Source organism: Aplysia californica, unplaced genomic scaffold, assembly GCF_000002075.1.
Source record: "Aplysia californica isolate F4 #8 unplaced genomic scaffold, AplCal3.0 scaffold00001, whole genome shotgun sequence".
Taxonomy (NCBI): Eukaryota; Metazoa; Mollusca; class Gastropoda; order Aplysiida; family Aplysiidae; genus Aplysia; species Aplysia californica.
This window is the reverse complement of record NW_004797271.1, coordinates 3,534,921-3,558,503: the sequence shown is the minus strand read 5'-3', so window position 1 is coordinate 3,558,503 and position 23,583 is coordinate 3,534,921. Positions and strand designations below refer to the sequence as shown.

Here is a 23,583-nt window from a genome sequence, read left to right as displayed (position 1 = left end):
GTGTGTGTGTGTGCGCGTGTAAAGAAAACACTTTGAGGAGAAACATGCAAGCGTTTGAAAAACTTACCATCGGCACAATAATTGGTGTCGGACCATACCGGACAGGAAAGCCGGTAGAAATAGGGGAGGGGGGGGGACAAACACATGGACAACAGTTCATATTAATCACACTTTTTATGGTGACCCAACACATGACTTCTCCTGACGGCTCACACCAGCTCTGAGACTGATGTAACCATTGCAGGAAGGATTGGGGAGAGCGTAAAACGAGGAGAAACAACCAGGGGCTGTCCTTAACTCCTTCACTTTCACTCCTGTTTTCTAATGACTTAAAATAATAATGCACAGAGCACAGGGGACTAAACTGCTAAAAAAAAAAGAGCATGGCCAAGGTAACGTAATAAAAGAGATTTAGCTACAGGTCGTCCCAAGATGAACCAAAGTGTAAAGGTGTTGAGGATTAAGTTGTGTAAAGTATAAAGATAAGAAACGAAACACCTTCAGGTGGTAGACTGTGAAAGTAAGCACAAAAGAACCAGCCAGTTAACTGCCTCATAAGGAAGGGCGAAAATGAGATAATGACAGGAATGGCCGCAGTTAGGTAAGTCATTAGAGGATAAACGCGCGAGTGAGTAGCTCCAACACTTCAAGGGATGATGGGAGAGCGTAATAGGAAGCACTGGGTATTCCCACAGGCTTAGGGAACATGAGAGACTTGTTATGGTGTATACCATCGGATTAGGCGCGTGAAGGTGAGAGAAGAGGCTGAGAGGGAGCTCGGGGAATTCGAGAGCACTGGCATCTCGGCAGGTACATCTACTTAAACACTAGTCCACCGTAACAACGTGTGTAGGTAGTTTCGTCTGCTCTGACGCTTTCTCCTCTAGGTAGGTCACTTTCCCACATTTTGTTTCAAGCGATGGGATTTCAACTCAACAGTGCCTTCTAGAAACTGTTATGTTGGTCGATATGAGCGGTAGTAAAGGGTATCTACACTGACAGAATACACCGATAATTACTTTATGCATCCCTAAACAGGACCACCAAAAAGCAAAATGTTAACGATAAAGTCTTTGAAACCAATAGAATTAAGGACTCCAACAAAACATTCTTTTAAAGAAAATAATCTGTACTCCACATTTCATCGTGTACATACCGTAAGGCAACGATGAAAAAAATCTCACTATAGGTATTTTTTACAAGATAAATATGAAAAGATAAATAGAGAGTATTTTCGCACGGCTAGATGAACTGACTAACATCAGTAAAAACCTACGTGAAAGCAGAGGCTTACCAAAAACCAACAAAAGTGTAGGTGGACATCCGCCTGCTAACGCAAGCAGGCTACATGAAGGCGAACACAACGTCATTGACAGCAACAAGAAGCTAGCGTGAAGGTAGCCAAATTATAAGTAAGACTGGAGGACATGTCGGGAGTCAGAGATGGCCAGTATACGCTACCAGCAGTCCTTCTTTACAAAAGTTCAAGCAATATGGAAAAAGCTCCAGACATGATTTGAGAACACCAGACACGATAATAAGAGAGTTCAGCAATGGCCCGAAACGTGACAGGCTTCACAAAATTATGGCCCATTACACAAAAAGGAGAACCCCCCCCCAAACCCTCCCCCCTCCCAGCAAACCAAACCACACAAAAGCAAACCAAAACTCAAACACCAAAAACTCCGGTTTTTACAGTAGGGGAAAGGTGAAAGGAAAAAAAAAAGCTACACAGATGTCATGGCGTAAGGAAAACACGTTCCGAATACATGTAGTTCTGACGACGGCTTCAAAGGTTCAAATGCATCTCTCGTTTGTAAGAAATCGCCACGACCAGTACCACAAAAACACTGGGCCCCTGTCGAACCTTATTTAAACAAACGTTAACTAGCATTAGTATGAACATATATTATATATATATATATATATATATATATATATATATATGTATGTGTGTGTGTGTGTGTGTGTGTGTGTATGTATATATATATTATATATATAAGAGAGATAGATAAATAGATAGATAGAGAGAGAGAAAGAGAGAGAAAAAGAGAGAAAGAGAGAGAGAGAGAGAGAGAGAGAGAGAGAGAGAGAGAGAGAGAGAGAGAGAGAGAGAGAGAGAGAGAGAGAGACCCCTCGTTTGAACAGAACTCTTCAAACAAACCATCCAAAGACCCCGAGCACACTAGAAACATTAATTCCACCCGTCGTAGTGCTGCGAATATTATGCAAATGAAATATTTTCATCCGTTTGTGTGTGTTTTACTGCAAGTGACGTCATACTTCGCAGACGAATGAAGTGCAAAATTCTCCTAATGTGTGCCGGGCATAATATACTTCACCAACAAAAACAATCTAGGATAATAGAAGATCATGGATAGTGTGTACAGAGTGTAAATCGCTGTTTCGTGTCCTCTAAATCTTTCTATAACGTAACTGGTGAATGGTGCCCCGTCGTCTTCCAGTTTCTTTGTTTATCTATTTGTCTTTGAAATGGATTCATTTGTCTTTTAAAATATAAATAGCACATGTAATATATCACTTAATATTCTGAAAACTACCAGTATGTGGACCATTGCAATTTTCACTTACGAAAACACTTAGTAAAACCAATTAAAAAAATTATCTATATAGTCAGAGTATACCATTCTCAAAAATTCTAAACATTGTTTTCTCACAAAACCTTTATGTTTTCCCTCTTAATATGGGTCAATCATTCTGTGGTAGAAGAAACATTCTGCATCTACTTAAGTAGCAAGACACTAAGCTGTTCTGGCCAATGCCAGACCACGTTCCATCGCTGAAATAAAGAAAACTGTTGGCCTCAAAGCAAAGCATGCAAGCGGGACATCAAACTGTATATTATCAAAGATAGTACAAGACAAGATGGGCCACTTCTCTCTTTGAGACAATTAAAAAAGTGTCCTCAAAATTTGGTGGCGCCCTCTTCACAAAAGCGCACTCTTTGCGAACAGAGTTATCCTACTTGAGTTTTACAAAATCAAAGTGAAACTAGCAAGTTTTGGGATAAATTTCGGAAGAACGCTTTTTAAAAATGGTTACGCTGACAAAAAAACCTCTTCCGGAGGAAAAGGAGATGGTTTTCTTCGTTTAATTTGACCTTAGAATGAAGGGCGAGAGGTCATTAAAATATAAAAAAAACCCTTAAACTCCGCACTGAACGTACCCGAACTGCTGATGAACAGCAGTCGATCTGCGCACGCAAGGAGGTGCTATTCCTATTCTTCTTCTGGAAAAACGAAAGAGAGCTTCAAAACAGACTGCAGCGCCATCTGAAGCAAAGAGCATACTTCCTGCGGACACTTTTTTGGCTGAGTGGCCCATCTTGTTATTCACTATCTTTGATATTATATAAACAAACATACTAAAAACCAGCACACGCCATGTCATAGCAAGGACTGGTAGAACCACAAGCCATAGCGAGAATAAAATAATTATATGCTTTCAAGACACTCAAAAGAACAAACACAACAGACAGGACAAGAGCGCTGCAGTGATGCTATTGGCAAACACCAAATACATTTAAATACGTAAATATAAAAAAATTCTTAAAATTTCTAACAACGTAACATGCAAGCTTTCAGAAAGGCAAATTTGAGTGGCTGGAGTAAATGTCCATTTGAAATAAAAGACAAGGATAAAATAAAAGATTGAACTCAAGGATATTTTGCTTTTTTCCCTCCCTGGTTGTCTAAATAGTTTCCGTTATTTATGATCACAAAAATTATACTTAACAAGAACTCCACTCTAAAACATATTTATGAACTTTACAAGCCTCAGGCACTGTTCACTAAAGATTAAAGAAATGTTCCAATTTGCTCTACCGGCTCGACAATATTAAGTCAATAACACAAAGACATGCATGGCAAAAGCCATACGTATCAATAGCTGCTGCCATGCTCAGGTATTTGAACAAGGGAAGCAACTCACTCAGGGTTTCAAAAAAAAAGGGGGGGAGGGGGGGGGACCTTTGTGACAAAATCGACTACATACAGAATGATCCACCCCCCCCCCCGAAACCCCCCCCCCAACCAAACCTGCACAACTTTTTAAAAAATTATTTTCCTCCACAATGAAGTTTCGAGTTTCAAATTTGTACACAACATTTGAAAGTCAAAAGGAATTTGTCTTACATTAATTTTAGATAAACCGCAGAATAGTTTTGCTCTACATAGCGCTTTAAAAAAGGAACCAATTTTCAGTTATGTCCCCATTTTTGCAGCATGACGCACTAGTTCGCAGTCCTAACCGTTGCACCATATTGCAAACTACATTATTCTAACAGGCCAACAGAAGTTTGCAGATAGTCTTTTTTCAAATTTCCTTTGCCTGTTGAGATCGTGGTTAAGATTAGTAAAGAGCAGAGAGCTTTTTGTATTGAACATTTCCTCACCACCAACTCATTTCGTACGTTTGGCACAAGGTACGGAAATAATGTTAAAGTGCTCTTAAGGCCTCCTTTGATGTAAAGGGTGAAAATGGTCCATCTATTAGGACCTGTAGAGAATCAGAACTGAAAATTCCCAGATAAATGACCACTACAGGTCAAGCACACACACACACACACACACACACACACACACCGTTTGCACACCTTTAAACGTCACCAGGGTGCAGAATTCAGTAGATGAGCCCCATGAGACGTCTGTCCGTAGACGATGTCTGCAGCTAGGACTTTCCTACATATCTCAACGGCCCACATTCTCAAGGAGGATCTTCATCTACGACTGTATCATTTTCCTTTTCGCAAAGCTATCAAGGGATAGCAATGTGTTCATGATTCCTAAATCGTCTTGAAAAAGGTGAATAATTCCTCTATGACATTTGGTTCCTTGGTAAAGCTCATATTCACCTTTCTGGTTATATCAGCTCCACAAACGCTGTATATTTGGGCAACCTCACACCCCCCCCTCACCTCTATTGTTTCTAGGAACAGCTCCATACTGTAAGGTGTACAGTGTGTGTGGCTTTGAGTACCCATGGTTGAGTGGATCCTTGTGTTTGGCCACCACTGAACGTTACGAACGACGCGTTAAAATGAGTCGAGTCCAAAGGAAGAAATACAGACCATTGGTGTTCGAAATTCAAGAATTAAAAAACAAACAAACTCTGTAGTAGAAAAGAAACATTGTTTAAAGGTTACACGGATGGAAAGATTAGATTTTTAAAAATAAAAGAAATAAAAAAAACCAAAACCATTCATTTCATGACTTTCTTTACAAGATCTTTTAAATTGGTGCATTTTGCATTTACAGGAGGTTTTTATAAAAGCCATTTTCGTCTTTGAAAATTTTTTTCTTCTCTGTGAAATAGATGTCAAACAAATTCCTTTTGAGTGAATTATATCAGTTCCAAATTACAACATTCTAGTAAAAACTTTGTGCAAGATATTTAGAAATAGAGTTGTACAGTTTTTTGGACCACCCTGTATATGTCGACTTAATTGTCACACACAGAAACCCCAAAGAGCACCTATTGTGTATAGAAGAATACGCATTACTTGATGGCTATAGTTACCAGGCCATCATTCTGAAGTCCATACAGTGTTGTTAATATCCTTATAAATGTATATTTTCTGTGTTTTTCAAAACGTATCAACATACACACATATACCTGCTGAAGCAGCAGTTCTTAAGTCTGGCCTTTGTGTTATTAAGAAGAAATCTGGCGACATAACACGATGAATTTTTTTGCCTCCTCCACAAAATGATATTCCGTCTTTACGAGCACTTTTCAGTGCTCTCATTTTTTAACCGCTCACATCTCAAAAGGAAAGTGAAATGAGAAAAACCCAACAAACAAGTAGCACCTCCCCAAACCTCCCAATCAAACCAAAAATAAATCAAAACCAAAACCAAAAACAGAAACAGACCCCCCTCCCCCCCTCGGAAGAAACAAAATAACAAACTCTTCTTTCATCTGCAACAGAAAACCAAGTAAAGGTCTGAACATGAGAAGGTCTGAGCTGTATTCACAAAAAAAGAACAAATTAAAAGATCAAGAAAATTAGGAATGCCATTGCGAGTATTAAGCCTCTTCCACAACTTATTCTTTCCACATTAATGAATAATCTTTATTATACATACTCATTTCCAGGTTCAGTTTCGAAGGTTTATGTGAACAAGGAAATGTCGTTCTTTGAAGTGTGTTTACGTAATTTTGAATAACAGAAACATTTCTCTCACAGAAAATCCTTATTTCTGAGTTGAAGCAGCTCTTAATAGGTCAAAATGAAGGGACTACCGAGATTTGCGTAGTAACAAAAAGAGCAACATTTTCATTTTTAGAATTACAGGGAAATAAAATCGATAAGCAAACATTATTCAATGGTGAAATTTGTTTAACGGCTTTTTCTTCACAACTCTCTCTTTAGCGATCACTAGACGGCCAACAGAGGGAAAACCTGCGGTAGATTTAGCTTGCCTCTTACCGCCATAACTTCTCCACCCTCTTTATGTAATTGCTGTTCCTCCTCTTGCTCATCGTCTGCCCTCTCCAGATATTACTAACTACTACTGCTATTACTTCTACTACAACTACTACTACAAATGTACTACTACTACTACTACTACTACTACTACTACTACTACTACTACTACTACTACCACCACTGGTAGGAATTTTGAATTTTGCTCGGGTGGCTGCCGAAGCCTACTCTTGTCGATTTTGGACCACCAAGAGACCTTAAACGTGCGCAACTCGCACACAGGATCTCTGAGATTCTCTTGTTTCTAATGTTATTACAGCTTTGTCAAAACAGCATTTGATACTTGTTCTATTTTGTTGACTTATCATTCTCAAATCAGAGACAGCACCTCATTTCCTACTCGATGGCTATTGAATTGAGCAGCGGTTTAAGCCCTACACATGTGACAGTGTTACCAGTAACATGCTTTTTTATATTTCATAGTTGAACCAAACACAAGAAAACCAGAGTCTGTGAAGAAGCGATAAGGCGCTTCGCTGCAGCACGCAGGAGACCTAAATTCGATCACCGAGAAGGTATATTTTTTAAATCGAGTATTTCGTTCTTTCTGGTGTTGTATCCTCTCTGCCCGGGTTGGCCCTGACAGGCAAGGTCCGAAGCCCACCTGTTAAATGACATACACTATGTCGACGGGAGCGTTAAAAAAATCGACATAAAAAAAAGTACATTAAAATACAATCTTTCAGTGATGCTGCTGTTTCTAAGTTTCTCATACGATGCGACTTTGACGTTCGGCAGACTCATGTTCGGCAGACTGGCTCTAGTGTTGTTTGTCATTGATACGCTAGAGTGAATAAAAACCGCTCAATTATTTCGAAACAAATGTCCTCTTGCCATGGCTAGAAGATGTTACGGAAAGTTACACCATATGGCTGTCACCACTGAAACTGCATGCTGCACACTCAGCAGCCAAAACATTTTCTTTTTTTAAATTTCAGAGGACCAAAACAGTTACTGGGGTATTTTTATCAACCCCCCCCCCCCCCGTAACGTCCAGGTGTAGCTGACAGAAATGGCTCGCTTCAGTCTCTCCATTGACAAACAACTCGCGTGTAGGAATTATCAAAGATGCTGACATGGGGGTAGTAGTCCGGCGAGTGTCCGAGTTGACAGCTCGGAGATATATGGAGGGTTGAAGGATCATCGATTGTTGTAACATCCACATCCCCACAGGTCTGTGGGAAAGACTTCACCATTTGATTGATCGGCTAGTTAATCAGGTCCCCGCGGGCTGGCCACCACAACTATCATCTTTTCGAAGATGCTTTGCGCCCACAGACCACCTCGGGTCTAATGGGATTCGATTGGGGGGTCCTCGGTCCTCGGTCAGTGGACGACTCACGTTGGCATTCTCGCGCTCTGCTCCATACCTCGCCAGCTCTTCTCGTGTTCTTCCCCTCATTTCCATTGAAGTGTAATCAACGCCTACATTTTGAGGAACAGGAGACATGCTGGGACAAAAACGGAACACATTTGTGTACCAATGACGTTCGATTCCGATCCCGCGTCTATTGAAGTGCAATCAACGTCCACATTTAGAGAAAGGGGGAAAAAAACCAGTTGAAGAGAAAGTGGTGACATTTTTGTACTAGTTTTTCTAGTGTGTTCTCATGATGCAGCCGGGCTAAAAAAAGAATCACAGTGATGTAAGGTAACATGATCCGCCCCCAGAAAGCTCATCTCTGTTGTAATTACACCAACCGATCGTTAACCAGTTATTCCGAAAAAAGGGTGGAAAGCAATCACGACTCTGTTCCTGTCTGCACCTTTAGTAAACCAACCACAATCTCGATTCCAGTTCTACTAGCAAGTAACTGTTCAAGAACAGTACGGAAGGCAATGAGACAGCATATTATCAGATGCAGTAAAATCATAGAAAGTCCAAAAATATATTTCCACTACCTTTCCAAAATTTAAAGCTTTTCAATGTTTCAAAAGCTACCGAGTCAATAGAAAAACCTATTAAAATGCGGGATTACACGATTTTCAAGCGTATGAACATTGGACAACTTACACCAATCTCAACGCTAACTTGGAAAATATTAACATTAACAAGTGCTAGAACAACTATTTCACCAATGTTTGATAAGCATAAATAAAATCGTTACCAAAACGGAACCCCCCCAAAACAAACTGAAAAAAATAACCCGACTCCACAAAATAAATCAAAAGGATCACAAAACGAAGCTAATATCTTAAAAGAGATATGCTGGACACGGAAAGAGAAACTTTAAAAATAAAACAAGAGAAAGAGAATAATGGGTCAAAGGACTTCACCACACGGTCAAATCAGAGACAGATGGAATGTAATATTAATAATAATAATAATAATAATAATAATAATAATAATAATAATAATAATAATAATGATAATAATAATAGTAGTAATAATAATTATTATTAATAATAATTATTATTATTACTGATTTAATAATAATATTTATAAAACATGTATAATAACAATAATAATAAAAGAATAAGAACAAGGATAAGAATGACAGCATGAATGATAACAGTATCCCAATTAGTAAATAAATTAACAAGTAAATTCTGATATAAATGACGCAACAAAAAACCAAAACAAAACAACAGCCACAACCACAACAACAAAAAGAACTTCCTTTACAAACGACCTTCTGAAACAGCCTCATCCTTTTTCACTGAAATTGTAATGCAGCCCCCCCCCCCCCCCCCCCCACGTTTCAACTACCCTCCATTTCTCCCCGTAATTTGAGAATAATAAACTAAATGCACCTTCCATCATCATAATTATCTCTTCTGTCCTAATTGTTCAATGGTAGATTGCACAGGTGACCGCAAAAAGATAGAGTGTGTTGTTATTCCAATTACTCTTTATTCCAAATGCAGGTGTTTTTTTTAAAAAATGCCTACAGAAAACAGAAGGTTGTTCCAATATCTAAAGCTCGGGTTAAGAATTTACTTCATTTCACTCTTCATAGTAACTTGCGGCATGTAGCCAGCAGAGAGGCGTTTGCCTATTTTTCCACGCTATGCCATTTGGACAAAAGAATTTAATTCAACACTACACTACTAAAATGACATTCATGGACAAAGATATAGACAGACCATGCTAAGCTGGCAGGGAGTACAGGATATAATATGAAGCCTTGCCTACTAAACATTCTTTCTAAAAATCACATTGAAATCGGCTTGTGTTTCCATGAAATCTTAAAATTTTTTTTACTTTCAAACAATTATCAATAACAGTTTAATGAGGAATTGCCTTTCGGCCACGAAAGATATCTTTCATGTCACGTAAAACTGTGGTCGAATGACAAAATTGCACTAGCTAATTATCATTGCAATGTCTAATATCTAAAATAATCTAAAGATCAGAACTTTTCAAAAACCATTTCTCACAACCCGCAAGTTGTACGGAGAGAGAAACATGAGCAGGCTAGTTAATCCTGGCAAAAAAAGAGACAAATCAAGTCAAAAGGGAAAATTCACCCACAAACCCCATTAGTGCAGGAAGCAATGAAAGCTGAGGTAGACATGTTATTATATCAGTCGGCATAGTTGGCCCCATCGTTCTGCAAAGTTTGTATAAAAAATAGTTAAAGAGTAGTAAGGGTCAAAGAATAAAAAACAGTACTATACCGGGTACTTGCGACGCCAGATTCTGGGAAGCTAGAGAAAAGAGAAGCCAATAACATTCATACATGCTGACAACATTGATCACATGAAAACAAAAAACAGGGTGATCACAAAAAACTCAATTCAAACTCAAAAAGATGAGAAGACATCGAACATTCAGTGACTTGCAGCTGTTCATGTGCAGATACGAAAAACAAGACAGAAAAACCAGACGTTATCCTATTTCACTCACATGAAAAACAAGAGTACATGTACAACTATCATCAAATAAATCTTACATCTCACAACAAAAAGAAATGAATTACACAGTAAAGAGACGTGAAACAGTCAAGTACCTGATGCTTTTCACAGGTGGATATAGGTCTTACTTTTGTGGTCGTGTCATTGAACCACAAAAACGTAACTAGGAATGTCTTTCACGGAGTTTTGCTTGTCGGTCTTTCTTTCTTTCTCTCTTTCTTTCTTTCTTTCTCTCTCCCCTCTTTTTCGAAGACTTTCCCATCCTTCCCTTTTTTCTGACCTTAATCTCTTACTACCATGGTACCCAGTAAATTTTAATATGGACCCTTGTGGATAACATCATGACAGAATCAAACACACTAAACTTAGATTTTCTTTGCAGCTCTCCTTTTTTTCTTTAAAAGAAATCAAGAAAACCCACACCCAATCAAACAGCGTAAACGAACGAGAACACACACACATTTGACAACACTATTGCTCTTAGCACTCACATACACCACCAGTACAACATTTGGACAAAAATAGAACAAAGCATAACCCACTCTGGAATTCTCACCACACGTAGAGACGGGAAATTCTTCCCCGTGCAGTCGCAACTAGAAGACCCGTATCTCTTAACGCATGCCCACCTTGTTACTAGCAATTATCATCCCCCACTCAGGAACCCTGCTGTGCTCTTTGGTTATCTTGGGAATACAAATCAGGCTTACAGAAGCTCTTCAGAAATACTCGACATAACCGCCCGATCACGCTCGCCAAGGTGAGAGAAACTATGGCCTTACACTTGACACTCCTTACTAAAACCAAAAGTGCTGATCTCATTTCAACGCTATCCTATCAACTCGCTTTCACAGAAAACAATACCAGGGCCTGTGGTGTAGCGCTTAGTCTCTTTCTGTAAGGGGAGAATTTTGATCAAGCATCCCCGTCTTTCTGCTGGGACATTGTATCCTTCTAAGCCCTGGTTAGTCCTGACAGGCAGGGTGGAAGCCCGCCTTTCTCAATGCTCTAAATTATGTCAATAGGGGTCTACAACACAAACACTTTACAACGAAAGAAGACAGAAAACAAAGAGTTCAAACACACCGTACCAATTGGTGAAAAAAACCCTAAAAAAACTATCACTGATTTTGTAGAAGACGTACGTTTTAAACCTGTTCGCATTTTTTGTAACAAAGGGATCCTCCCCACCCCCTCCCAATATTCATTTGTCACAATATACATTATGTAATGCACACTATAGGGAAATGAATTAGACTTAAAAAATTAACGGGCGGCAGAATAGTATAAATACACTACAGTAAACAGCAGGCGGTTCCACGCTCCAGGGATATTGTAACTTAAGTCCTCAAAGAATGACTGGCCCACCACCAGGGAGAAGAGTCTTCAAATTTAGGAGACCACCGTTCTGTTTTTGTCTCTGTAGTAGTATCATATCCCTATCGATATGATTTAGATCACTGAGGGGAAGGGCTGCTTCGGTTCTGCTAAACCGGGCTGAGAGGGATACAACCTCCCATCATAAAAACGGGAATACAAGATAAAAATTCTCTCCACCGTTGCGTGGCCGTGATCAAGACGGGTTCAACGTCGGAAAAAAATGTTTTACACAGCGGCTTTCAGTGTGGGCGAACTAACGCTTCAAATTATTATGGTACACACATGTATCATTGCTGAATCTTACACACCATTACGAAGCAAAACTCCATTCCAAAATCAATGAAACAATCTATCCTTTGACCTTAGACAAAAAGTCTTCAAATGCTAACAAACAATGATAATCTCACAAGTATTACGGACGCTAACACTTCATAGGCCCAAACACGGAACTGAAGACACCACAACATTAATTTTGGTGATCTGAAAGTTCAAAGACACTATCAAGAAAGGGAAAAAAAATCTTGGCACAACCCCTTCCTGCTCTCGCAACCACACACAGACTAATGAGAAAGTTTACACGTACATAAACGTCTCATTGTAACAATATTGATACTAGAAAAGAAACAGACATTATCACAGTCAAGAACTACTAGTGCAGACTAATTTGGTGCAACAAACGATAGAATCAAAACCAAAATGTAATTGACAGTTCAATTACATCTAAGTCTAGAAGTACACCAAAAAGATGTGCTCGTCAAACGTAATGTGATTCTACTTGAATAACTACACCAACAAATGGAAACCAGCAAGCCACAAAACAGTCAACTTCGACACAACACATACATTCTACCAACACGCACGAAAGTTATGAACGTTCAGTACAATCATACTCACTGAGGAATCTCGATCTTCATTTTTTAAATGTTCTGCTATAAACGTCACTGACTCTATAGCCTCCATGATTTCCTTAGAATAAGGCCTAGACCTCCGTAGGCTGCAGGCCGACATTTCGCCTGCATTGTCCAGAGGCAATAGTCCCTCCATCGCGTGCGGGCCGCGATAACGCGTCGTCATTTTGTCTTCGTAGCCATAGCCGGCCGGCAGCCTGGCCCCGAAGTCATCCCTGGGAGGGGTCCTCATTTCTAGACCGTTACAAGTCCGTATCACAACCTTCTTGGGTGGGGCCGAGGCCGCGGCGATCTGCTCTTCCTGATCCGGGTGCGGTCTGCGCATGACCAGCAGACGTGGCAGGATGCTGAGGAAAACACGGCGCACCCACGGCGACATACTGTGTGTGGCAGGTGATCGGAAATGGACGTTCAACACGATGACAGTGACGATGATGGATAGGGTGACGAGTATCATGGTGAAAAGGAGGTATTTGCCTATGAGTGGCACCACAATTGACGTGGGAGGGATGATCTCAGCCAGCAGCAAAAAGAACACAGTGAGGGACAGCAAGATGGAGATACACAGCGTGATCTTCTCGCCCGAGTCTGAGGGAAGGTAGAAGACGAGGACGGTGAGGAAGGAGATGGCCACACATGGGATGATGAGGTTCACAGTGTGGAACAGCGTCTTGCGGCGCATTGTCACGCTGAACGTTATGTCTGGGTAGCGCTCACTGCAGCACGGGTACTCCCGGATGTTTTTCACGGCGTCCACTTCGAGGATGTCCCACTCCACGCTCGGGTAGAAGCCCCGAAGGTCGATGCCGTTCTTGATGGTGATATTCGCCTCGTTCGTCTTAGCGCAGATATGCACCAGATCCACTTGGTCTCCATCATAAGTCCAGGAACCAAACTTCATTTTGCATCTGAGAAGGATAATGGTAAAAGCATGAACGAAAATGACACACTGAGAAAAGCTGATGTCTTGGATATTTGAGAGTGTGCCTACTTCTGTTTCAGCATTATTGGGCGCTAATACCACAATTGAGACAGCTTTAGGACATTCCAAGCTAGACAAAAATACATCGCGAAGAACAGACTTGAACCGCTTTGAATATATGTGTCACGACGCGGTGGAATCAAACTCTCGTCAATTTTGGGGCAGGTAGAGTTATTGGTATCATTTTAAAACTTGCTAATCTATTATCTTGCTTTGGATGAAATAATATCCAATTATCTTGAATAGAGGTTGCGATATTTGCAAATGAAGGAGGCGGGAGCCATCTGGTTTCAGAGGTAAAATTAGTGAGAAAATGACCGCCAAAGATGAACCATTTCCTTAGCTTGGGAGAGTCCTGGAAACAGAGAATATACATCAGCGTTTTTGAGTAAAATCAACACAGAAATACATTCTTTCATGGGCATGAAAGATGTTGAGCCAAAAAAGGAAAAAATTGATACAAATTTAAAAACATGCGAAAAAACGCCAGTTTCTTCACTTTGATTATTTTGACGAGCGCCTGATTTCACCACGCTGCCTCACATATGACGACACTATCTTGGTATTTTATGATACAGATGCATTGCAGGATCATTCAGACCATAATAACAAAACAAAAACAATAAGAAAAGAAAGGGTCACAGTAATACTATTTTAGTTTTTATTTACTTTGAAAATCAGAAAAGTAAACCAAAACCAAACCAAATCATCAAAGATCCCCCAAACAACAACACCCCCTCCCCCCTCGAAACACGACTTACATTCGCATTACAATGGCAATAATTCGACTCATGGCTCATCATAGCTATGAACCGTCATACTAAAAAAATCAACAACTGGGTATTTCCAATTATTTTGCTTGATCGCTCTCTATAGAAACGGAAGGAGCAACATAAAAAGGTAATAACTAGGAGGACTTAACGTAGAGCTTTTGCCACACACTTATGGCGGCAGTCGTGCTGTCTTTGGTACTGACAGCAGCTTTGTTCATCTGGCCTCTATCTTTGCCATCTGCTCACGAAAACTATTTGGACAACAGCTGCTACTCTGGGGTATCATGCTCTGACACCTGTTTAAACTATTCTCACGGCGAGAAATGCAACAGCAAGCACACGTTGTGTCCATGTGGAGTAAGAGAATGTCGCAGGTACAACGGGACTTGTCTCTACACCTGCGTTGACCACACCGTGACGGTGGTAAGCGGCTCCAACAATACCTGCAATGCAACTTGCATAGGTGCGTGTTTCTCTGGATCTGAGTGTGAAGGCAATGTGTGCGAAGAATGCATACCTGGGTACTATGGTATGAACTGCTCTCTCAAATGTGATTCTTTGTGTGCACAGGATTGTGAAAAACATTCAGGGTACTGTGATGAATGTATACAAGGCGTCTACGGCAGGGAATGTAGAACGCGCTGTCCTGAACACTGCCTCAGTAAAAACTGCACGAGGGAGAATGGTGAATGCGAAAAATGCCAGCCAGGCTTCATTGGAGGGAAGTGCAGTATAAGGTGCAGTGAGGGGTATTTTGGCGACCAGTGCCAAAGCACCTGTGCCCAGAGTTGTAAACATAGCAAATGTAATCACGTGACAGGCAGGTGTCTACAAGGATGTATTCCTGGTTATTTCGGGAAATTCTGCGACTTAGCGTGTCCAAACGGGACATACGGTGCAGAGTGCCTCTCCCAGTGCCCCGCCACCTGCCTGCCAGGAACACCGTGCCACCACGAGAACGGCGAGTGTATCCAGGGCTGCACGGCTGGGTACAGCGGCGAGGTCTGTGACACAGTCTGCTCGGAGGGACACTACGGGGAAAGTTGCTTGCAAAACTGCAGCGACTTTTGCTTCCTGCGTCTGTGTAACCCTTTCTCCGGACGATGTACTGCCTGTGTGAGAGGTCGGTCCGGTCCTCTGTGTGACACAATAGCCGAACAACAAACGTACCCCTACCAGTCTCTGATCCACCCAGAAATGACGCCAAATATGGTGAGCCCTTTACACTGTTCTGTTTATATTTTTTATGGTAGAGGGTTTTACGGCGCTCGCAACAGCATAAGGTCATATGAGCGCCAGGGGGTGGGTGTCAACAGACAAGTCTTTACAGGGAATCAGACTTAGACTGCTCACCTCTCCAGCTTCGACAGCACAAAGTCTGCTTCGACTATCAAGGCACCCCAAATAGCAGGTCACAAGAAAGTGACAAACATACAAAAGAAGTCGAAGAAAATGACAATAGTAAGGATAAGGAAAGAAAAAGTAGCAGTTCCCTGTTGTAGATCAGGCACGTTTATGAGCATGACATGAGTCAGCCCATTTGCAATTCTACTATGCTCGACCGAGAAATGTTCCCCCTTTGGAAATGGCCTAAAGACACTTCAGTCAGTGGCACTGCCTCCGGGGGGTTCTGTTCTGTTTGTCAATCCTTACACCTTACTGGACACAATGAGAGTCATTACAAAAGTAAAAAGTTTAGACATCCACCAGGACAACGGTCTGAGAGGAAATATTCTTGGAAAGACAGAAAAGCATTTAAGATCCCACTTGGATTTCAACTTCGACCTTCTGTTTGATAGATCAAGTGCTATTGTTCTAAAGTGGATTCTGTTTCACAGTTCTTAAACGATAATTCTCACACAGGCTTTAAGGAGGTTCATGCACATTTGAACACAATCTTTACCATCCACATTTACTTGCATTTTGTTATACAAAGGGAGGGAATCAAACTTCTGATTGCACAAAACAAGTATCTAATTGGCCCTATAAGTACTCAATTACTCGATCATAAGATTCAAGTACCAAATAAAGGACCAATGACTTTACGAGAGTGTATTTTTATAACGAAAAAGAGTCGTAAAATTTCATATAAAAACCGAGTTATGTTGCACTGATCAAGCGATTTTAGGGCCAAGTCAAAGAGATATTGGATTTGAATAGAACTCGGTATAAAAATCACTATCCGTTCCATTTACACAGTCCTTTAATGGCCAAGTTCTTCGATAAATGCTGATTTTAAAAATTGTCTTTCCTGTCCATTATAAGGCGATAAAAGTTTAAACATTTTGTTAGCACATTGCTTCCATAAGAATGTTTAGACACACTATTTTCAGGCTTGAATTTCAATACAGATTATTTTTAACACACTCATCACCGTGAAGTGCCAGATCAGAAACATACATCGGCGATTATGGATCCCCAATAATTTCTTTGCTCAGATGAAAAAAATCAAAATATTACTTTTCAGAAAATCTCAATAATATTATTATCCTAGTCTCTCCCTGTCCGTATTCTCTTACGGTTTTCCACATAAGTTACTCTGCCTCACTTGCCGTCTATCTTTCCAGTGAGAGCAAGACGTTCTGGGCCTTTATGTTGTTTCAAGTGTCCCAAAAACGGTATTTGTGTCTTCTTAACTGTTCTTATTAGTGACCAGTCCATGTGGAACACACTGACCACCCTAATTGGCTCGCTACTGTTATGTCCGTAAGGTCATGGGTTCGAATCCCACCAGGGGCCCGACGTTGTGTCTTTGTGAAAGGCATTTTACACGTATTTTCCTCACTTCATCCTGGTGGAAATTGGTATCCGACTATAGACAGTGAACGACTTGTCAGTTTGATAGTGTTTGAGCGCATGATATCCGCAGCTTGCACTGAATGCTTCCCTGGAAGCCAAGAATGTTTCTGGGTGTTCTCAGAGGGTCTGCTTTGGGGGGGGGGGGGGGTGTAACAATAGTTGTAAAGCGCATACAGCATGTTTTACAGTGAGCATGGGTATGCACTATTTAAAGGTAATTATTATCATTATCCTTCTGTCTCACAGGTTCTCGGTGTGGTGTTCAGTCTGCTTGGCCTTGGGATGACGTTATGGTGTATCACAGGAGCCTCGGCCTACTTCCGGAACATGCTCTCTCTGGAAAAGGTGTACAAGACAGGAAAGTTGCCCAGACGCTGGCGAAAGACCCCGCACATTCGAGGAAAGTTTGTCGTGACGTCACAGCATAGACGCGTGAGACCTGTGAGAAGATCGACTAGATTGTCCGAAAACTGGATTTGGAAGTTAGCAAAACAAGAGAACTTTACTGACAAACTGAAACTTAACTTTCCCAAACGCTCTTTCCGGCCGAAAAAATCGAGACGCCGAGTGGTAGAAATATCTAACGAAGAAAGTACCACCGACGACAGGGCCAGACTTTCAGAATTTCCCAGCAAGTTGGACTTTTCACCGGATGTAGGAGTCCAGAACGTGTTCAATCGACCCTGCGATTTGACGTTAGAATCTGAACTGGCGAAAATGGAAAAGGGCAGCATCATTGGGGATTCAGAAATTAACACAACAAGCGATTCAGAAAATGATTCTGTTGAAAATACCGAAGACATTGGATTCGGCACCATCTCAGAAGCAACGTTCGTTCCATCCAAACAAGATGAATCGAAAACTTTGCAATCTGACAGAACTCGTATTTCATATACTTCATCCGGCACTGGAAAAGCTCAGAGTACCAACGTGTATTCCACTGAGTATTCCAGTGACCGCACCTCTAGATTCTCAACACGACTCAAACTCAGGCGGCCCACGAGCAGAGTTCACTCGCAGCGGACGAGCCAGCGAAGTCGGCGCACTGCTTCCAGCGTAAGCTCTCTCGCCGAAACAGAAGATGAATCTACTGAGCCATCGGAAGACATCGAAGAGACGACTTCTACAAATTACTCTGACACAGGTTCCTCCACCACCCGTCTCACTAATCAGAATGAGGCGCCATCATGGCAACTGGACACAGAAAGCGGCTCTTTTCAGCAGAGACAAGAAACACAAGTAGAGATAGGCACACAACAAAGAGACTGGACGGAAAAGAAGAACGATCCAGTAAAAGTGGCAATCACAAAGACAGTACGCATACATACACCTGAATCAAGAACATTGCCTGCCCGCAAAAATAGAACCGGCTATAACAACGTAGTTTCTCACACTAGGACAAGGCTTGATGCGGACACTACAACTGATCCCTCACCTGTGCCCTTCCCTGTGACAGACGAAGTGGGGTACGGAGAAACAAGTCGACCAACAATAATCGAAAGAGGGTTAAAGAACATGGCTAGTATATTTGATCGCTTTAGACGAGGCTTCACCACGAGGCAATCTGCGGGGACTTCCGAAGCTCCGTTACATCCAACAGTCACGCCCCAGCTGCCATCGACTAACAGAACAACAAGTAACCAATTCCTGCTGACCAGGATAGACGAATGGTGGAAGACACACCGGCCTGGGCAAGTCCACAGAGGTCCGCCGATTGGTGTTGCGGGCTTCATCAGTGAGGAGACGACGGTCTCAATGAATGAATAACATAAGAGATCAGTCAGAATCAAATATGTAGAAATTACAAGTAAAGAAACAAACAAAATTAAACAAAGGAGGCACAAATAAATGTTTATTGTCAAGAAATAAAAAAGAATCGAGACAAAGATTGAAAAATACCACTTTTATAGTTGTATTTATTTTTGCTTTCTTACAGTTTGGAAGTGAAATTTTCTTCAATACTTTGCTGAGTTTTAAAAACATTTTTTATAAAGTCTTCAGATTTAGCGTCCTAGAACTTGGAATCTATCGCAACGTACTTATATCAACAGAGAAATGTTTTCTCAATTCTGTTTGTCTTTAAAGGATCTATTTGAAATTTGGGCTGAAGTTTTGACAATGGTTTTTTCAGTTTCATCTGTATCTTAAATTATACATTATGACCGGTACAAGGTTACTATTGCAACCTTCTCCTAGCAATGGTTTTGGTGATTTCATATTTCTATTTTAAATTTATTCTGAAACGCTTTATACCAGAAAGAGGCACGTTTGATTTCTAGCTATATCTCCAGGACTCTTTCACGCGTAACGCCTTCTCAGATGATTTTCAAACCCGGATTTAGAAATGATAAAATTGTTTTCTCAGCACTATTCTATGAGATGCCCACCACATTCGTTTTCTTTACCTGATCCCATCGACCCAACTTTATCTTTTATTTCAGTTCGAATGTTGTTGTTTTTTTGTTTCTATCCTATTATGTTTCAAATCTAATGTAATAAGAGGCTTTATTAAGCTCGCAATCCTGCCCTCCCTCTTCTTAAACAAACCAGACACGTATGTACGTCTAACTTCGAGTTTAGAACAGATGTTTCATTCTTTCTTGAAGAATGTGGTTTTCTAAGATCTAGGTGAAATGCTTGTGTGTCAAAAACAATTTTTAGACCGAATTAGAATTATCTCACGGAGAAGAGGAAAGAAAAAGCTTTCTTGAACTTGAAAACAAATCTTCACATTTGAGCACTAGAACTAGAACACCTCGAACATTTCTCATTTCGCGTTATTTTTGTTTGTTCCATTCTTTCCATGAATCTGGAATAAAAAATCGATGCATGCAGTTTTCTGCGCCTTAGGGTGGCTGGACATTGAAGAATCCGGTCATCTCAAGATAAAAAAGGTCGGGAAGACTTTCAACTGACAGAAGCAGCAGCTCAAGCGAGGAGTCCGACACAACAGACGACCTCATTGACAGGAAGGCATGAGTCATTACAACGCTACGGAACATAGCGATTTGCCTGCTGGGGAAGTCACTCGCTCAGGGAAACACACACAGAGAGAGAGAGAGAGAGAGAGAGAGAGAGAGAGAGAGAGAGAGAGAGAGAGAGAGAGAGAGAGAGAGAGAGAGAGAGAGAGCCAGAGGGACAAAGAAAACAAGAAAGAAAGGTTGAGAAAGAGAGAAAGAGAGATAGAGAGATATTTTACGGATAAGTAATTAACGTACAAATTCAGGCTGTTCCAGAGTTTTAAAATATACGGTCGAACCTATCTAAGACAAACAGCCATTGTTGAGGAGAAAAGTAAACATCTAAGACATTATAATTCTCTTGGACAGTGTCATTATAACGTCGATGAAAATGAACGCAATGGGAGAAGCGGGGAGTGGTCGTTTGTACAGGTTATTGTATTGGTCAGGTGGTTGTTAGAGCAGGTTCGTGGGTGGTTCGCGGGTGCTCTGGTGTGGTTTGCTCCTTCTTCCTATCAAACATCTATCGTCTTTATCTCCCCTCCTTCTTTTTTATGTTTGTTACTCTCTTGTAACACCTCTAATCTTCTGGCGCTCATATGACCTTATGCAGTTGCTAGCGCCGTAAAACCTTTACTAAAACAAAAGAGCAGGTTCTACTGTATTTGAGCTATCGGGCTCGTCTCATAAAAAAATAAAATAAAATAAAACAAAAAGCCAAGTCCCTGGGCCTGCCACGGATCTGTAAGACCCCCCAGCTGTCAGACAGGTCAGCCGCGTGTCCTCTGCTCTGTCAGGAGAACGACTGGCCAACTGATTATCTCCCGGCCTTCTTGGAAAAAGAGTGAGAGCTGTAGTCACATGATGCAACGGCGAGTGTCTGGGATTGAGCTTGTCGGGTTTGTTACAGGGGTCGATGTGCGTGATGGATAAACGGGTTCAATTCTTGAACCGCTACGACTTCATTAACAGCCCCTGGGGTGGGTGGTGACACCCTATTGAAGCCGGGAATCCTTCTCTGGTCCTGGTTTCAAAGGTTCACGGTATGAAAGTGGATCACGACCGAAGGAGAATTTATTATCCAACTCCTCTGCCCCCACCCCTTCCCGGCGTGGCCACCCTCCCCTACTTTTTCCTTTATCTTATCTCAATAGCAAGATTACCGTTCACAAAGAACGAATGACTTTAAATGTTAGTTTTACGGAGTCAAGATTAGAGCTGTCAAGGAAATAAGCAAAGAACAAATTTGAAGATAAAACAACACTTGAAACCTCTTCGTACGATACACGTAGCGCCACCCCGTCAAAGAAGGGACAGAAGAATGGAGGAACTTATTTTCTTCAAATAGGCATGAAGAAGACAAAGACGAGAGTCAGATTTTAAAACTGAACTGACAATGCCCTACATTATTACAATTTGCACACAAGACTCCAGGCCGAACGCAACATTTAGTTACGTTAATATTGTTGTTATTATTGTTGTAGAACTGTAGTTTAAGGTAATAATATAACACTGTCATATATTGCCAAAAAGGCAAGAAGAATAGACACACTGAGAACAAAGTAGGAGCAGATGACGTTCATCAAACCCATGTTCCGGCATCAGCAAACTAGCGAGTCACACAGTCACATGCAACGTTAAAAAGTAATTTGTAAAACTTCCCCCTCTCCTTCTTCATTTAAAACCGTGTTCGGCATCAGCAAAGCAGTGAGTTTATATAAGAACACTGACAAGTATAACTTAGTAACGTTATTTCTAGAACTCTCTGTGTATTCGACTATACACAGAATCATACAATACTCAGTAAAAAGATTGGAGACCTTTAAGTTCTGATCAGTACAGCTTGAGAGCTTACATTTTTCACGAAACGGATTTATGCATTTCGTTATATCTAACGAATGGAAGTGAGCGGTGAAGACTGCTTTTCCAAGGACTTCTTCCTGTCCTGAGTGGTTTCAGTTCATAAAAATGTAGTTTAGCAAAGTGTAAACTTGTATTTGTAAATGTTTTGGTCCGCCATCGACACAATTCCAATCATTTTGGGGTACATTGCTTAGGCCCTGCCTGCCAGGACCCTATCCTCGTCAGACGAAAACAGTATCTGAGTATACTAAAAGAAAGGCGAATATACTCAGTATAACACTTATGCACTCTGGAATCCAACTCATGATGTCAACATGCAACGGCTAACAATCTAACCATTACAGCATAGAAACGTACATTAGAACAGACAGATATCCTTAAATAAGACAAATGTAAGTATCAAAGCAAACAAAGAGTGACACTACGTTTACGTTAACAGAATAAATCTAAATAATCTAAATAATAACACCCACGTGTATCATTTATTAAACTTAGAAAAAGAAGTATTTTTTACGCCCCCTTCGACAAAATTTAAACAATTCAGGGGGCAGACTTCCACACAGCGTGTCAAGGTCAACCCGGACCGGAAACGATACAATATTCTAGTAGAAAGACCGAGATACTCGTGTCATCCTCTAGACCCCCCCAACCCCCCCCCCCCCAACAACAACCACACAACAAAAACAAAACAAAAACGCAAAGAAAAAAGCACACCCTATTTTGTACTAACAGTAGCAAAAACACATACACGCGAAACAAAAATAACACTATCAATAACCGATACGCTGAATAGTCAACCAACCTTTGCTCATCAAAGGGAAAGAACTCCACGTCGATCGTGCACGAGCTTTTGTAGATGGCCGGAGGTTCCCACACGACGTTGCCATTGGCGTGCAATGTTGCCTTGGTCATCAGTGTAACCTCATAGTTACCATCCGCGCTGAAAGACAGAGGTATCTAATCAGCACTTGACTTTCGGAAATAGGTAATGCAGTAATAATATTATTCTGTCGTAAAGACAGGGGTAACTTCAGAAGCAAATAGTATAAAAAATTTGTTCTACCTAAAATGAAAAAGAGAAAAAAAAACAACCTTAGGGATGTTCAGTAGAAGACACACATCGTCTTTATATTTTCAAATTCTCATGAACAATGGTAAAACGAATTACAAACATATTGGCCTGCAGGTATTTTCTAAACGAAATTTAGAACAAGCAAATAAAAAACAGAGTGCCATATCCTCCGGGATCAGAACGCAGTTTGCTTTTTATGATTTACTGACATCTACAGAAGGCCAGCTTGTTTTAAATCCAACTTTTGCCACAAATAGATCCATAGAGGGATCAATGTGTGTTGAGTATAATCGAAGTACAACGACTATAAAAATAATATATCAACATCACTCATGCACTGCCAAGGCAAGGTTTAGCGTGAGGTCCATACTTCGGCTAAATAATGCACCTATTTTTGTATGCCGTATAGGCATGTGTATGACGAGGGGTATTAGAAACCCAAAGGAAATGATAAGATATGCAAGAACTTCAATCAGAAAG

At 40.9% G+C, this 23,583-nt stretch overlaps 2 protein-coding genes across 4 annotated transcripts in view; one reads left to right on the top strand and one right to left on the bottom strand.

The window, feature by feature from the left end:
• The window catches only part of LOC100533249 (nicotinic acetylcholine receptor alpha 1 subunit), a 90,223-nt gene that overhangs the window by 3,353 nt on the left and 63,287 nt on the right, over nucleotides 1-23,583 (bottom strand). For 2 of the 3 annotated variants that reach the window (XM_013079247.2, NM_001204560.1), the window contains 2 exon segments: nucleotides 22,834-22,971; nucleotides 12,641-13,562 (listed from right to left, as the gene is read on the bottom strand). In XM_013079247.2, the coding sequence (XP_012934701.1) occupies nucleotides 12,641-13,562; nucleotides 22,834-22,971 (1,060 nt within the window). 3 annotated transcript variants of the gene reach the window in all.
• On the top strand, nucleotides 14,556-19,089 carry LOC101846698. The gene is made up of 2 exons (XM_005088866.3): nucleotides 14,556-15,621; nucleotides 17,455-19,089. Exons 1-2 carry the CDS (start codon nucleotides 14,581-14,583, stop codon nucleotides 18,973-18,975), a joined length of 2,562 nt encoding a protein of 853 aa, XP_005088923.1. The 5' UTR covers nucleotides 14,556-14,580; the 3' UTR covers nucleotides 18,976-19,089.

Bases quoted from the DNA above. Each gene is read 5' to 3' on its own strand.
- LOC101846698 (XM_005088866.3), top strand. From the start codon at position 14,581: ATGGCGGCAGTCGTGCTGTCTTTGGTACTGACAGCAGCTTTGTTCATC. The intron at 15,622-17,454 runs GTGAGCCCTTTA...TCTGTCTCACAG, and splicing joins CAGAAATGACGCCAAATATG to GTTCTCGGTGTGGTGTTCAG.